General features: G+C 39.3%; 1 protein-coding gene across 7 annotated transcripts in view; it reads right to left on the bottom strand.

Annotated features, from left to right (window-relative positions):
• Window positions 1-18110, bottom strand: part of LOC105475271 (dedicator of cytokinesis 4) — a 474119-nt gene that overhangs the window by 202129 nt on the left and 253880 nt on the right. For all 7 annotated transcript variants that reach the window (XM_011730368.3, XM_011730372.3, XM_011730365.3 and 4 more), the window contains exons 11-12: window positions 14157-14289; window positions 9564-9652 (exon numbers count right to left, since the gene is read on the bottom strand). In XM_011730368.3, the coding sequence (XP_011728670.2) occupies window positions 9564-9652; window positions 14157-14289 (222 nt within the window). The remainder of the gene's footprint in view (window positions 1-9563; window positions 9653-14156; window positions 14290-18110) is intronic.

Genomic DNA, 18110 nt, shown 5'->3' with positions numbered 1-18110 from the left:
ATCTAAGCTTTGCTTTATGCATTAGAATGTCATGTGTTATATCTATAAGATAAGATAATTGAATTTTTAAGTAAATACATTAGAAGCTATATATCCTATTTGGAGTTCAACTCAAAGCCAGTGAAAACTTTTCAGAGGCACATCCTAGCTACACCAAGCAGTAAAATTCTGACTGATTAAGATGAGGCATTTACACTGGGAGGTGAGAGACAGGCTCTGAGAGTCTCCAAAGCAGAGGAAAGAAAGAAAGTCAAATTTCTAGAAAGTGTGAGGTATCAAGTGAGACAATACTACTGGATAATGAGTTACTGTCCAGAGACAATACTACTGGATATTCTGGAACAAAAGCCAGAATATTAGGAAGAGACTGGTGTGTACAAATGAGCCAGGTTAGATGGAGAAATCAAGATGCAGATGGGAAAATGGGAGCTGTGAACACTACCAGAGGTCTGCTTAACAACATGATGAAAGGGGCCTAGCTTCTACTTAAAGCCTCTACCCAGTAGGACCAAAGTACCCAAATTACAGCTGTCCTTTAACACTGTCATCTTGCAGCACTAGATACTTATGCTATTAATGTTGCTACTGCTTAAATTTGGGATGTATCTCCTCTTTTAGATACACTTTCAAAGCCAATTTAAAATGAAAAGAAAGAAAAAAGAGGGCCGGGCACAGTGGCTCATGCCTGTAATCCCAGGACTTTGGGAGGCCGAGGTGGGCAGATCTTGAGGTCAGGAGATTGAGACTATCCTGGCCAATATGGTAAAACCCCATCTCTACTAAAATACAAAAAACAATAATAATAATAATAAATTAGCCGGGCATGGTGGCGTGCGCCTGTAGTCCCAGCTATTCAGGAGGCTGAGGCAGAGGAATCACTTGAACCCGGGAGGCAGACGTTGCAGTGAGCCGGGATTGCGCCACTGTACTCCAGCCTGGTGACAGAGCGAGACTCCGTCAAAAAAAAAAAAAAAAAAAAAAAAAAAAAAAAAGAGAGAGAGAGAAAGAAGGAAAGAAGGAAGGAAGAAGGAAGGAAGGAAAGAAAACACTTTTTATTTCGTAATAGTCATACCTTGGTTTCTGAGTTTTAGCCAGTATTGTTCAATTTGTGAATACGCTTATTGTTGACTGCTTCTTTAAACTAAGTTAAGTCTTAAAGAATATAATTTTGACATCACTCAAGATAACTCAAAGGGTCTGACCATAGGCTCACCGTCTGAAGATCATCTTCCTGAGATCTTTAAAGTGGGTAACACTATCCCTTGGGATGACTACCTTCTAACATGTAAAAAGTATGATAAACATGAACAAATAATCTTCTGATTATAACTGCTGGTTCGCAGATCTGCTAGTTCTAAATTTCAACGTTTTGGAAAAGGCTTTTATGTTTTCTCTAAATAAGTGATTAGCTCATGGCTAAGAGTTATAGAGAACATAAGATCGAAGCAATACATAATGTCACAGAATGTCAAATGAAAGGGCATTAAAGACATGTGAAATTACTTACTTTAATTGAGTCTTAACCACAAAATAACTTTGCTGACCAGCAATGAAAGCTGGAGAGGGGCTTGTCCACATTTGGCAGGAGTGATGAGACCATTCAAAGGGATTTCAACATTTCCTTTTTAACTAAGGAGAATTTGTCACTTTAAAGTTTCCATTCTTTTTTTTTTTGAGACGGAGTCTCGCTCTGTCGCCCAGGCTGGAGTGCAGTGGCGCGATCTCGGCTCACTGCAAGCTCCGCCCCCCGGGTTTACGCCATTCTCCTGCTTATTCTGATTTAGTGTATCAACATTCCAAAAGTATATACTGAGGATTATGTCTAGCTTTTTAAACAGGCTTTGTTTGTTTTTACTGTAACTATTATTACCTATTTGTATTTTATTTCCACAATACCAATACAAAGGAATCCATGGGCTGAAAACCATTTCAAAAATGTATATAGAGCATAGTGATGGGGTTCAGGACACATTACCCTAAAACATGGTACCTTGGCATACTATTTTGAGAGACACCATGTGCAGGAAGGTCTCTGGGACCTTCCCTGCCATTCTCCCCCGAGCAGGTCATAAGAGGTGCCCTCCCTATCTTGGATGAAAAGTACATCCTTATCTCTGAAAACAAAGTGTTGCAGAGAAGAATCTGAATAAACAGGTTTTCCTAAGTTTCTCCCAGTTTATTGCCATTAGATGGTATCTTTTTGTCTCCCTCATATTTCTCTACAACTCCCTGTTCTTCATCAGACCTACTATTAAAAAAACTAAGATTAAACTGTTTCTTCAGGTGTTCATTTCCTAATGAAGGCTCTCATGTCACATAGAACTTATATAAATGTGTATACTTTTCTTTTGTTATTCTGTCTTTTGTTGTGCGGGCTTAATCCATGAACCTAGGATACACGAGGAAATATTTTTCCTCCTCTACAATAGTATCTATGATTGTAGTTTAATATCTGATTATTTTAATTTATTGAAATACCTCCATATTTTTCCTATGCAGCAAATCTTGCAAACAGTATTGTTAGGGATTTTACCTAAATTAGCCATACATAGCTCATTTAGAAAATGAAATTAAGCTCTAATCACTACTTCCAAAAACATCATTTGGATTTTTTTTTTTTTTAATATTGGATGAACTTTAAAAAATATCTTACAGTGTAATGTAGTAACATATTTTAAACTATATTTTTTCTTTGCTGTCATTAGCATGATTTAGATCGACGGAAACAAGAGATATGACAACTGCATGCAAAATAGCCTGGATTTCCTTTCTTTCTTTTTTTTTAATTTTTAGATGGAGTCTTGCTCTGTCAGCTAGGCTGGAGCACAATGGCATGATCGTGGCTCACTGTAACCTCTGTTTCCCAGGTTCAAGGGATTCTCCTGCCTCAGTCTCCCAAGTAGCTGGGATTACAGGCACATGCCACCACACCCAGCTAATTTTTGTATTTTTAGTAGAGATGGGTTTTCACCAGGTTGGTCAGGCTGGTCTTGAACTCCTGACCTCAAGTGATCCACGGACCTTGGCCTCCCAAAGTACTGGGATTACAGGTGGGAGTCACCAAACCTGGCTAGGATTTTCTTTTGTTATAAAAGACATGGAGAAAATTGTCAAAATCTGAATAAGGTTTGCAGATTAGATAATAGTATTATATCAATGTTAACATTCTGATTTAGATAATTGTACTGTGGTTCTGTTGCTATGTTCTGAAGTAAGCATGGGTAGAGAGGCATCATGTCTTTAATTTGTTCTCAGGCAGTTCAGGAAAATAAATGTATATATATATGATATGTATAGATGTGTATATGTGTACATATGTACATGTCTGTATACATGCATATATACGTGTATATGTACATATATACGCACACAAACATATACAATCAAGGCTCTGATATAATCCTTAAGAATTATATCAAATTCATTAATGTTGAGTTATATGACTATATGCACACACATATATATATAAACGGAGGGAGATTATGCAAATGAAATGTAGTAAAATTTTAACCTTTGGGAAATTATGAATTCTTTGTACTATTTTTCTATAAATAAAATTAGTTGAAAAAAAAACTTTAAAGAGAGATCATGGTAAAATAATTAGTAAATTCCAAAAGTCAGCAAAAAGGTCACATATTAAATGTCTAACCAATAGGTGGTGCCAATAAGTACTACTTTTGCTTTAATGATACTAGAAAGCAAATTCAATGTTCAAAAATCAGGTGCACTGATCAAATTCTTACGAATTATACCAACTTGGTAACACTGAATAAAATGACTACATTGGTAAGTGTGGACCCCAAAATGCAACCTAACACTCTCAAAAAGCCTCCTTTCACCTCAGCCAAATAAAGAACACCATATATTTCCTGAATAGAGTTAAACTGCTCTTGCTATATATTGTGGTCTCCTTATCTAGGTAATTCATTTTAACTTTCTGTGGGGGTTAAAAAGTATAGCTGGCAGGAATACAACCATGTACACTCATCTAAGATAAAATAAAGACTCTAGAAACTTACCTGAATAGCAAATAGGATTTCTTCTAATTGTAAGCTATATGTGCAAACTATAGAAAATATTTCAAAAATACATAGATAATATGAAAAGACTTTGAAGTTTCTCTTAGGACATACTGAACCATTGTCAATGATTTTTACACACTGTTTCAATACGTAGAACTTAATTTGCCTCAGTAAATCATATTGGCTCAGTCCAATTTCACATTCCTATAGTTCAACTGCTGTCTATCAGAGGTGACATTTATAATAACCATTTGCTCAACAAACCTAAACCAGGCTCACATTAATGAATATTTTTAGAATTTCAAATTCTCACAACATTGCCTTTGGATTTAAAATTCATAAAATAGCACAACTTTGGAGATTTCAAACTACTCAACCTAACTAAATCTAACCATGGAGATACAGTAATTCAATTTTTTTAAAAAATCTTAAAAAGTTAAACGGATCACTTGCAATTTTCTCCCAGTTTCTAAACTCAACTAAGATAGTGGTTAATGTACCTTTGCAACGTAAGTCTTAGGTTAGAGGGGAAAAAAACCCAGTTAACTAGATGAATCCCTTTATTAACCAGACAAGATTACAACTCCAATAGCTAGGAGGACATCAATGAAGCATAAAGGGCCTGGAAATTAGCTGGCAGAATTTGTTTCCAAAACCAATTTCAAAGCTGTGTTTTTTTCTCTTTTTTTTTTAGTGCCAATGACTGAGGAATAGCAGGAGAAAGTGGGGAAAAACAATACTTTTTAGAGTGAACTCAATTCTTTTGAAAACATTTGAGTGCACGGCTTCCATTTAATCAACAATTCTGTGGCCCAGAAAGAAAACAGCCGAAGTCAACATTATCTAACTGCTGTGACAGCTTAAACATTAGGCACCCTAATTTCCCTCTTCAATTTCTTGTGCTCTTGCTTCTCCCACTATTTTGAAGTAAGCCATTAATGTGCCTCCCGTTCAATAATGAAGCTGAACAGCTCTGGAATCCCTATCTGCTGGCCACAGAACTTCCATTCCTCAACCAAGGGTATAGATCAAGGGGATACAGAACAATGATCTACCTAGACTGAAGAGTGGAAGCTTTGGTGGGAAGGAGTATAAGTTTTGCTTTTCTTTAAAATAGTTTTTAGGCTTCTTCCTGAGCTTCCACTCTCTGGAGCAGAATTTTAGAGTGAAGAGGCTTAGGGCTGGGTTTGCCTCAGCTTGAGAGAGGCTAGAAAGGATCAGAGAGAGAGACCAGAGAAATGGCAGATAGATGCAGGCTGTGTGGGCCTGGCTGGGCCTCAAGGTTAAGAGAGAAGGGCAGAGAAGGGCTGAGGTCACAAGGACAGGAGAGCAGACAGGGCTTTGTAGCAGAAGCCAGGTATAAAGAGCATACATTTGGTTGCCTAGGAATCTGAGCATCACGGTAGGCTGCAAAATGGGAATGGATCTTGCCAAAGGAAGGGGAATCCTTTTTACAAGGCTTTATGGTACAATGGTTTCTTTCATTCTTTGCAAAGGCTACAACACGTAGCTTTTCATTTCAGTACAAAGGCTGTAAATAGAAAAGGTATGACTCATGGGAAAGGGTGGTTTGGATCTCACTTTCTGGTAGGGTTTCACTCAGGATTCCAGTAAGAATAAGGAGCTAGTAAAGTTGACAAAGCACATGGAACATGTGGACACATCTAAGCATCGGAGGAACTGGCCAAGGAAACAGAATGTGCTTCCCTTCCTTCCTGAAGTTAATCAGAAGGCCAACAATTAAGTTAAAAGAAACCAGGAAGAGATATTAGCAATCAAATCAGCAGAGAGGAGATGAAGGAAACAAAGTGTAGAAGGGGTTGGTTCAATGATCCAACATATCAATAATCCAATTGTGTTATTCTAAAAGTCTTCATTAAGGAGATTAAATCAGGATCCATTTTGAAACAACGAAAACAGACAACTTAAGAGGTAAGGATAGAATATTCCAGATAGTGGCTTTAAAGTGGGTAAACAATAATAGCTAACACTAAACGCGTTACCATGTATGAAGTCCTATGGTAAGCGCTTTGCATACATTTTTTTCTTTTAATCTTCCTGATATCCCTTAGAGGATTCAAACCTAGGATATCCTGCTTGCAGAGAAACAGCTCAATACTACACTATACTCTCTAAGAGATGACTCCTGTCTATAAGCAGAAGGAAATTTGTGGTTTGGTTTAACTGGAATCCTGACCTCTAACACAGGTCTTAAGGATACAGGATCACTTATGTTAGGGTCTATCTAGAGATATAAATCAAAGCCTATCATTGAGAACTTCACCAAGATTCAAGAGGCAATAGGGTATTACCTCAGGGTTTGGACAAGGATATATTCAAACAACCTAATAACAGATGAATGTTGTTCCGCATGAGGCATATGTGAAGTGGGAAAGGGCTGGGAGATGAAAAGGAGTTGGGAAAGGCATGTAGCCAACAGTTCAACATATCGTGGTGGGTCAAGACCACATCTATGATGGTAGGAAGCTCAGGGACTACAAGTCAGAAGGTCAGGATTAGTTTGGGATTTGTTTATTCATATAGAGGGCAAATGCAAGCAAATTAACAGGACTCATAGGGAGAAAGAACAAGATACACAACGGTTACCAACTCTTCTATTCACAGTTAATAGGCAGAAAGAAAGGAGCAGGGCATAATGGATTTGTTTGTGATCCATATAAATTAAAAAAATGCTAGCCTTTAAACAGAGTCTGGAGTAGCACTGACTCAGAAGTATAATGTGAATCATGAATGAAATTTAACTTTCCCTAGTAACTATGTCAAAAAAGAAAAAAAGAAAAAAATTAATAGCATATTTTATTTATCTCAATATATCCAAAATGTTATCGTTTCAACATGCAATCAATTTGAAAATTATTGACGGGATATTTTACATTCTTCTTATTGGGCCAAGTCTTCAAAATCTGGTATGTTCTTTACAATTACAGCATATCTCAATTCTAGTGGTATACTAGGTTCATATCTAACTGTCAATAGCAACATATGGCTGCTGCCTCCTGAATTAGACAGCACAGGTCTAGGGTAAATTTAATGACAAAATGATGGTTACTGGTATCAAGAAACACCAGAAGGTTTAGAGTAGAACCGCATTTGGCTAAAAGTCTACCAATGAATTCCACAAGATATGTTCTCTAAAAAACAGCAGCTCTACCATCTTACTGAGGGGGTATTGAAATTAAACCATTTTATCCATAGACAATCAGGAGAAGTATATATATATATGTGTGTGTGTATATATATATATATATACACACACACACACACACACACACACACACATATATATTTATTTTAGATGGTGTCTCTCTGTGTCGCCAGGCTGGAGTGCAGTGGTGCGATCTTGGCTCACTGCAACCTCCGACTCCCTGGTTCAAGCGATTCTCCTGCCTCAGTCTCTGGAGTAGCTGGGATTACAGGCACGCGCCACCACACCCAGCTAATTTTCTGTATTTTTAGTAGAGACGGGGGTTTCACCATGCTGGCCAGGATCATCTCAATCTCCTGACCTTGCAATCCACCTGCCTTGGCCTCCCAAAGTGCTGTGATTATAGACATGAGCCACTGCACCCGGCCGAGAATTATAATTGTTTTGTGGGAAAAGAGAAGACAAGCATACGTAGTAGTTCCATGTTGTACTTCATTTCTCCTGTCTCCTGTGAGTCTTTTAGAGACTCTGCCCTCAATATTAAGTACTCCAAGTGTCTTGTTTGTTTAGTGGTAGATGCAGGACTTTGTCCAAAGCAAAGGGCCATCTGCATCAAATAAAACTCAAGTTATCTCTCCAACTCTTGGGAGAAGGAGGAGAAAGCTGACCTCACCACTTATTACAGTCTGAAGCATTGCCACATGTATGAGTTGGAGGTACTTATGGCTCTCACTGAACTGAACGACAAAGCTCTGTCTACAGTGATTTTCTCTTTGCGGGTCAGTTTGGTCTAGCAAGATGTGCAAGGGTCTGAAAAAAAAAAGTGGTTTGAATTTAAATTCCAGTTTTCCTAATTGCCAGGTGATTTGGACTGCAACAAAAATATCTACATTCAAGGTGCTTTTAAAAATCAGTCTTAAAAAACAACGCATTCAGTTCAAGAAACAGCTTACTTAATTTGAAGTTTCTTTATGTCAATCAAAGCACATGACTGCATACTTTGTTTTGCTTCAATGTGGGTCTGAACGGTGGATAAGAACAAACAATATTCACCAAGTTTTTGTCACTAACCAAACCTAAAGATGTCATTATATATGCTATGCAATCTATATATGCTATATAATATAGTATATACTATATGTTACTAGTACAGTACTGTGTACCTCATATGATTTATAGTGGTATATAATATTTCAGTTCCTCTCTGAACAAGCACACACACATTTTTCTTCACATGCCACTGCAGTCAGCATCACTTTCCTTTTTAGCCAACTTCAATGTGTGAACCTGTATGTTTGTCAATAATGTCGAAGCTCAAAGCCAGCCATAGGCACCGAAGCACGTTTTTTTTTTTTTGGTGGTGTTGTTTGTTTTTTGCTTTTTTTTGAAACGGTGTCTTGCTCTGTCATTCGGGCTGGAATTCAGTGGCGCAACCTTGGCTCACTGCAAGCTCCGCCTTCAGGGTTCATGCCATTCTCCTGCCTCAGTCTCCCGAGTAGCTGGGACTACAAGTGCCTACCACCATGCCCGGCTAATTTTTTGTATTTTTTTTTAGCAGAGACGAGGTTTCACTGTGTTAGCCAGGATGGTCTTGATCTCCTGACCTCATGATCTGCCCGCCTTGGTCTCCCAAAGTGCTGGGATTATAGGCATGAACCACCGCGCCCAGTCATAAAGCATGTTTTTATTGGACCTCACTAAAAATTGCTATTTATCAAACTTATTTCCACAGAATAGTCACAAATCCAAGCATCGTATTTGTCATGCAATTTTTAGCTTTCTTTTTTTTTTTTTTTTTTTGAGACAGAGTCTTACTCTGTCACACAGGCTGGAGTGCAGTGGCGTGATATCGGCTCACTGCAACATCCGCCTCCCGGTTCAAGCAATTCTCCTTCCTCTACCTCCCGAGTAGCTGGAATTACAGGCATCTGCCACCATGCCAGGCTAATATTTTGTATTTTTAGTAGAGACGGGGTTTCACTATGTTGGCAAGGCTGGTCTCGAACTCCTGACCTCAGGTGATCTACTCATCTCGGCCTCCCAAAGTGCTGGGATTACAGGCATGAGCCACCATGCCAGGCCGATTTTCAGCTTTCAATAACGACTTAGAGGTATGAAGACGTGGTACCAAAGAGCAAATTTAGATCATCTTTTTCTTTTCAACAAGAATGGAATACATTTTTTATAGGGAGTTATAAGTACAAGCCTATCATAGCATAGGAAGATGTACCAGAATGTTCATTGAGCATTTTTAAAGTTAGGGAGTGAACAGAGAGAAAAACAAAGGGCTGATAATTTCCTTCCCACACAGACAAATTAAAAAAAAGGGCTTGGAATGAAAAGTGTGGGGAAAGTCAGCCAGCCCATACACTCACCTGCATTGGAGCCAGTCAAGTTATAACGTGCATTCAGCTTTTTGATGATGTTCTCATGGATTTGGTACCACTCACTCTCTGTGTTACACCTATGAAAACATTAACACTCTGTTAAGCTTTAATGATGCATGCAATCAAGCAGTGACCCTCATAGTACACCTGCCCTTTTCATTATAACCACTATAATGAAGTGGTCCCCTTGGAGTCCCCATCAACCTGCTGCAACTGATTGTCAGTTTTAGCATGGTTGTCCCAGGATGAGAAAGAATGCCCGTATCTGGTAATGCCTGAGCACCTACCTCCTGACAGAAGCAGCTGGGATTAACAACTCACAGATTACAAGTGGCCCCAAAACAGACAGAAATCTCAGAGAACAATGCATACAGGGGAAGGCAGCCCCAACTGAGTTCAACTCCCCAGATTCAAATTCTCACTATTAACCAAGCTATGTTCTTTAGGTGAGTTTATTTACTCTTGTCTTAATTTCCCCATCTATGAAACACGGATAATATACTAGAACTTTAAATAAACATGGGCTTAGGGTAATTCCTGGCATATAATAAATGCTCAGTAAATTAGTTCTCAGTAGCAAGTCTCTGCTTACTGTAATATTACCAGGTTTGCCCAGCATCAAAATGCAGCAAATTAAGCAAAATGAAATTGACATTAACACAGCTTGTATTGGCAAAAGACTGGCAGGATTTACCAAAGAATAATAAAATTACTCTTTCAGATCTTCCACAAGGGGCATCTCTCCGTCTTTTCACAGCAATCAGTAACTCTTTCTCTTAGCTTTTATCACTCATTAGGTCATGTTATCTTTGTTTACATGGTGTACTTCACCTGGGAGACTGTTAAGGTTCTTGAGGACTGGATCTAGGACTGGCTGATATCAGAGTTTCCTTTAGTACTTTGAATGCTGTGGATGCTTAAAAACTGTCAGTGGTATGAATGGATGGATGGCTGGTTGGCTGGCTGGCTGGATGGATGGATGGATGTCCCTCTGCCTGGTAACTCATAATGATTTGTAAGCATGTGGTTCTGCTATCCATCCTTACTGCCACTACTTTCCCAGATTGGCTAGGGAAAACTTCCTTCATCTGAACATATGTGAAAATTCACTACTTTATTAGCCATGAATGCGTCCTCCCAAGAGGCCTGAACATCAAGATTCTGTACACTATCAATCAAAATCTCCCACAGTACAGGTTCTGTTTCCTAGTGATCAAGTCTGAGGCAGATAATTCACAATTATTTGCTTTCATATTTATCTATTTTATCGCCACAGGATTTTGCAGGATGAACATGATGGAGGTGATTTTTGAGCCAGTTAACAGTGGGATACCAAAATGAACACCGAATCTTAGAGGGCTGGAAAATTAAGATGGAATGAAACCATCCCACCTGTCCAGTTGTAAGACACCAAATTGCCATTTAGCACATTCTGCCTCCAGTTTTCTTATTTCAGCCCAGTGGGGAAGAAAGAAAGATGGCTTGCTTCCTATTAGATAGTTAAGTGATTCCAGAATTCATGCTTTTAACCCACAAAACTCAAAACTCAAAAAAAAAAAAAAAAAAAAAAAAAAAAAAAAAAAAAAAGGCTTCTGAAGTACGTGACTAAAATATCTTCCAGGCTCAGGCAGGCATTTGCTACTGTTCTTTATTTGAGTCCCAGAGGGGCTGGGGGTTCAGTCATCTTAACAAATAGAAATTTCTCTCAAATTGTTTCTAACAGGCACTTTCCCATGTTTGACTAAATTCATAGTTTCTTCCTAATCTACAGTGACTGTTTTGACTGGTTAGTATTAGTCTTGAAACAGCATCATCATTTGCTGAATGGGCATTTTTCAGGAATTTATCTTCTATTAAAAATTACCTAAAACCTTATTTGATGCTTATGGAAAAGCACACAATAAAACACACACACACACACACACAGCAGAACAATTTGTCTTCACGAGTGTGACTGTCTCCCATTGGCAGGGCTGGAATGCATGGATCTTGTTCCGCTGGCTGCATAATCAAGGGTGAGGATGGGACTGTCCGTCCCTCTGTTTTCCCAGTGGCAGGATAAATACAATACTTGCTACTCACACCTGGAAAGACTACTTTAAGAAATGATGAGAGTGTTGTGAGGAATTTCAGTTTGCTCCAAAAGCCACATAACAGCAGCATCATCACCTTAGTAGACTATGGTGTGAAATAACACCTGGAAAAATACATACTATTAACTGGAGAGCTCAGGTGCTTGAGCAAGACAGTCCTGACCTCAAATCTGCTTCCTTTCCTTATTAGCTAGGCAATATGGGGCAAGTTATTTAACTCTCGTTCCCCTATGTGTAAAACTGAGCTAGGAGCATCTGTCTGCTTCATGGGTTTGTTGTGAGGACAAAAGGATATGACACATGCTAAGTGTTTAATACAGTTCCTCACACATACTGTGCACACAGTAAAGGGTGGTTATTAACAGTCATTAGTATTTCAAATAAATTACGTTTTATGACCACCAGTTGAGTACGGAAAGAAGGGCATCACGGATTTAAGCTTAACCACTGAAATTGAGGGTTGCTACATGATAAAAAGAGTAGCAACTTTTACCACCCACTAATTTCACCAAAAGTTTTCAAGTTTAACGTCAACATCACAGGCATTTTACTTTTTAAGAGGGATGAAGAGAGTTTCCGGTCCTAAACCATAGACTACAGATAAATCTTTGTCAATGAATTATTAAATGTGTTACATAGGTTCCATTGGATGGAGAGTAGAAAAATCCATGAAACCCTGCAGCAGAGGTCAAAAAGGCAATTTTAAGTGTATGTCCCACAGGCAGTGGGCCACCCGTGTTACCATCACCTATGAAAAATCTACTGGCACATATCAGGTATATTAACACAACCTCCAGAACGGAATACGAAAGCCAGTTCACTAATGGAGGTAGTCAAGGATGTGGTCCCTCAAACCAGGAGTGTGGAAACCCTATTGAGTCTGCTCTGAAGATGTTGCTGTATATCAGGTCTTAATGTCCAAGCCTGTGGGGAGGTGGCACGGTGGTGTGGGCCAAACCCATGTGCATTTAAAAAAATCGCTTAACTTAGGATTTGGAATATATCAAGTGACTTTCTTAGTAGAGAACCATGGGTTAAACTGTATCCCCCAACAAAGGTAATGTTGAAGTCCTAACCCCCAGTACCTCAGAATATGACCTTATTTGAAAGAGGGTCTTTACTGAGGTACTCATATAAGAAGGTTATCAGGGTAAACCACACTCTAATATGACTGTATCTTTATAAAAAGGAGAAATTTGTAGTTGGGCATGGTGGCATGCGCCTGTAATCCTAGCTACTCAGGAGGCTGAGGCAGGAGAATCTCTTGAACCTGGGAGGCAGAGGTTGCAGTGAGCCGAGATTGCTCCACTACACTCCAGCCTGAGTGACAGAGTGAGACTCTGACTCAAAAAAAAAAAAAAGAAAAAAAGGGGGGGAAGGGGTGGGGTGGGGGATTGGACCCAGAGAAAGCCATCAACACCATGTGAAGATGAAGGCAGAGATCAGAGTGATGCGTCTACAAGCCATGGACCCCCAAGGACTGCCAGCAAAGCACCAGAGGCAGGAAGAGAGGCACAGAGCAGATTAGCCCTCACAGCCCTCAGAAGGAGCCAACTACACTAATACCTTGATCTGGGAACTGTAAAACAACACATTTCTACTGTTTAAAATCTATTTATAGGCCAGGCGTGGTAGCTCACGCCTGTAATCCCAGCACTTTGGAAGGCTGAGGCGGGCGGATCACGAGGTGATGGAGACTATCCTGGCCAACACGGTGAAACCTTGTCTCTACTAAAAATACAAAAAATTAGCCAGGCATGGTGGCGAGCATCCGTAGTTCCAGCTACTCGGGAGGCTGGGGCAGGAGAATGGCATGAACCCAGGAGGCGGAGCTTGCAGTGAGCTGAGATCATATCACTGTACTCCAGCCCGGGCAACAGAACAAGACTTGGTCTCAAAAAAACTAAAAAAAATCTATTTATGCCTAGTATTCCATTATTAGAATGCTAAGCATGTGGAGTTATTTATATCCTACTGCTCAAGGTCATCGCCAAGGTGTGATTGCAAAAATTTTTAAAAATTGCAACCTCAGGCATAAATGGGTTAAGCCACGTGGTTTGTGGTACTTTGTTATGGCAGGCCCAGCAAACTAACACCTAGAGTAGGATGGAAGTCATCTGGGCTTCCCTTTCCCAATTCTAATTAATTTACTTCAAAAAGCACTTTCACTTTCCAAGAACACACTGACTGTCTGAAGGTAAAGACGTGCTAGGTTTATAAATTCAAAGGTGGTATCCCACATAGTAGATGGTCTACCTAACTGGTAAACTGTCTGTACTCATTGGTTCTTGATTCAGTAATTCTCCTGACTGGCAAATTGTGGCTTGTGGGCTCACTTGCAACAAATCTACAGATTACTGGGTTTCTGAGGAATGGTTCATAAACCATCCATTGTTCTTCTCTACCCACATAAAGTAGCATTTGCCCAAGTAGGACCCACATGCACCCCTGTACCCACCCCAGCCTCCACCATGTGCATGTTTCTTACATGTACACTTTCAGAATGAGGTCATCCTTTGTCTCTCCTGTTAGCAGGTCAGCGATGCTGAGAACTGCACAGCCAAAGGGTCGTCGGTACTGGACACTACAGGCATTCTTTTTTTCTCCTGCTCCCATTCGACCTGTTCAATTAAAGAGCAAGCATTACCCATGGAGCCATTTGATTAGATGCATCTGAGCTAGAGAAACATACAGCTATAAGATAGGCCACATGAAATGTAACTGGGCAATAAAGAGCACCCAGGTTGGGCATAACAGAAGATATTACTTCAGTTCTGGATTCTCCTCTCCAATCACCTAGCTGTGTGACTTTGGGTAAGCAGCTGAAATTCTGGGCATCAGTTGCCATCTATAAAACACAAAGATGAGAACAGATCCCATGTTTGGGAACCATCCCCTGGCCCCTGAGATTCGTGAAGGCATCCCAGGAAGTTCATGTCACTGAAGGCAGTAACGGTGACTCTTCCATTTTCTATTTTTAAACAAATTACATATTCAAAAAAACTATTTCAAAAATTTCACCTGTGACTAGAGTAGTTTGAGGTTGTCTGAAGCATGGCAAGTGAGCACAGGTGATCAAATGTGCATGCTCCTGACTCAGCTCTCAGGCTGTTCAGAACTCAGTTATCACCAAAATGGTTTTAACTGTTGTAATGTTTTAACTTGTTTAAATTGTTACATGTTTAAAAATGTTATCAATATATTGTTTTAATTTATTGTTGGTATTTAATTATCGGTGGATTATTTTGAAGACAAAAAGCAAAAAGTACACTGAAGTTGAAATATAACAAGTTAATGTGGGAAAAAATGACTTTAAAAATCTGCAAATTTGTCCCTAGATGCTTTTCAACAGAGCCATAAATTGTTTCTATCTGAGCAAAATTCTCCTATAGCACATCAAGATTATCTCCAGCAATTCCAAAATCCAATGTTAAGTAGGAAAAAAATGGGATGACAATATCCAATTTGGCTTCCATTTGACAGTAGTAAAGGAAAACTACCTCTGCAAGATGTCACTTTCAGGGAAACACAGCCTGAAAACCTCTTACTTTATCAGTTAGAATCAAAACTAAAAAATGGCCAAAATAAGCTAGTTGCTTTTCAGATGTGCAAAATGTAAGAATTCAAAATATCAGGTTTTCATGACCTGACGCCATATGTGTGGCCAGATTTCACTCTACATAATTTTAATATAAATGCTGCCTGAAAATTGAACACTTTATGTCATACTTGAATTTAATTATCAACCAATCCTACTTTTACTTACACAACTGATTTAAACAAATTTAAAACTTTGGTCCCTTTTTTAAATGAAAAAAAAAAGGTGTCAATTTATCTCTATCTTGAATATTACAGAATGTATTAGGATGAAATATTAATATGTATGCCAGTCTTTATCAATATCATGGTTTAAAACATGCTTTTTTTTTTTTTTTTAATTTGAGATGGAGTCATGCTTTGTCACCCAGGTTGGAGTGCAGTGGTGCAATCTTGGCTCACTGCAACCTCCATCTCCTGGGTTCATGAAATTCTCCTGCCTCAGCCTCCTGAGTAGCTGGGATTACAGGCATGCGCCACCATGCCTGACTAATTTTTGTATTTTTAGTAGAGACAGAGTTTCACCATATTGGTCAGACTGGTCTTGAACTCCTGACCTCAAGTGATCCACCCACATCAGCCTCCCAAAGTGCTGGTATTACCGGCATGAGCCACCACACCCAGCCAAAACATGCTTTTTTCTTAACCATTTCCTTGTAAATGCAAGATGACAAAGGGATAAGATTTCTGAGTGGAGCGCTTCAAAGTTATTTAGCTCCTTAGTAAAAAAGAAACTTAGAAACTGTGAACAAGATTATTCCTAATGACTCTGCTAGCTCCTACAGTTTACACAAGGGCATGCACACATTTCAATCCTTTTTTTGTTTGTTTTTAAACAACCCCTTCATCTAAAGCTGCACTAAGAAAAAAATTGTAGGGGAGAGACGGAATGGCAAAATAAGGGAATAAGGTTGATGGGAGAAGTGTAGCTCTCACAGAGACAGAGTCCTAAGTGGTTACTTAAGACTCTCCAATGAGGATTCTGTCACTTGTGACCACTGGGAAGCTTATCTGCCAAACCTCCACCCGACTCATGTCTTCAAACATGCAAGTTTAAGGTTAAGCCACGGCTTTAGACACCATTCTAATTACTATACTGAAAAGATGGTTTGGTGCCCGATCAGCGGCACCAACCCTAGAGTTAGTAAGAATTCACAGTTCTGACCGGGCTTTGGGAAAGCTTATCAGATTTCTAGGCACATTCTCTAAGTAGGAAGGAAGGTAGCAGGAGTAGGGGAAGGGAAAAATACTGAGCAATCAGCCAAAAGTCAAAAGGGAGGCACAGAGGTTGAAGGAACTTCCTGGCATGGGCAGGAAGATAGAAAACTATTAATTTCTCTCTTTTTTTTTCCCTCTCCATCTATCTAAAGAGCTGGACTTAAATTCCCAGAAGTGAGGTGATATTGCTCTTGCTTTCTGCAGCCAGTGAGGGCCAACATACCCTTTTCCTACTAAATAGGTACAAAAGACATTCTGTAAGAAGTATGTGTCCCTTGTTAAATATAGTGAACCCCAAGTTTCTCTTCAAGTAATCAGTATGCCAGTATGTTCAGCTCTCTCATTCTTTGATTCTCCATTTTAAAGTTTAACTTCCTGGTTCTCTTCACCGCCTTGCCTCTATTTTCAGTAAACAACTTACCTGCCAGTTCTGATCAGTAGTTCACATCTGTTCCCCTGGTCACCTGCTCTGTCCTGACTCATCCCAGTCACCTGCTTTGACCTGAGTCACCCCTGATTACCTGCTCTGACCTAAGCCACCTTTAGTTACCCGTTCCTAACCATCCTTCCTGCCAAACTACTCACCCCGACGCTCTGGCTTGTACTCCTGCTCTTTTCAACATAGTCAATTGGAACTAGCTTAGACTGTGCAGTTCAACCCTAGCAAATAGGGGAACAACACAGCAGTAGGGGCTACCTGAGTCAGGAATAAGAACTCCTTTCCCTCCCCTGTCCAGGTGTGCTCTCACCATTGTTCCATCTGTGAGAGGCACTCTTTCTGCAGAAAGTAAAAATTGCCTTACTGAGAAAATTAAATTTACGGTTGAGTGCTATTTCTTTGTGGCACTGAGGAACAAGCATTTTGCATTTCTAACACTCTGATAGACAACAATCTGCCACCAATTTCACTCCATCAAGGGAACTGGCAGACTAAATCTTAACCTATCGTAGTGTATTTCACCTTAATCTCACTTCTCCTTCGGTCTCAAAATGTTGAACTGGTAAAAGTTTTTTGCAATAATCCTAGAGAAGTATTCATTTGCCCAAAACTGAGGACAAGGATAGAGAGGTAATTTCTGATTCAACATTCATTTTAATGACTTAATGACCATAACAATGTTAATAAAAAGTGCAATTACAAATCAAACACCAAGCATTTGAAAGGCTGCCCTGTGATGGGCAGTACTACTGAGGCAGATTCCTTGGCAATAACACAGTGAGTGAAGTCCATGGGCCAGAAGGGCACATACTCACTTTGCTGCATGTTTTTTTTTTTACCACCCCAAACCCCTAGATATCTTTGAGAAATCTCTGAAAACAAGAGTGGTTTACTTTTTCTCTTACTGCTGTCAGATATTATATTAAAATTTTAGCAATGTTTACACGAAGATACATAAAACCATATTTTACTTTAACCATTGGTATTACATTTGAATTTAAACAAACACAGATTAAATAACAAACTACCTCTGCCATCCTGAGAACAGACAGGCTTTATCTCATAAGAAAACAGCAGCATGGGTTCTAACTTTTCCAACCTTTTCAAAGATTCTTTCCAATTTTTTTCATAGACTCATTTATAAAAAGAAAAAAACAAAACCAAAAAGTATCTGTTTTTTATTTCTAC

This window comes from Macaca nemestrina, chromosome 4 (genome assembly GCF_043159975.1).
Source record: "Macaca nemestrina isolate mMacNem1 chromosome 4, mMacNem.hap1, whole genome shotgun sequence".
NCBI lineage: Eukaryota > Metazoa > Chordata > Mammalia > Primates > Cercopithecidae > Macaca > Macaca nemestrina.
This window is presented reverse-complemented; position numbering and strand designations above follow the sequence as displayed.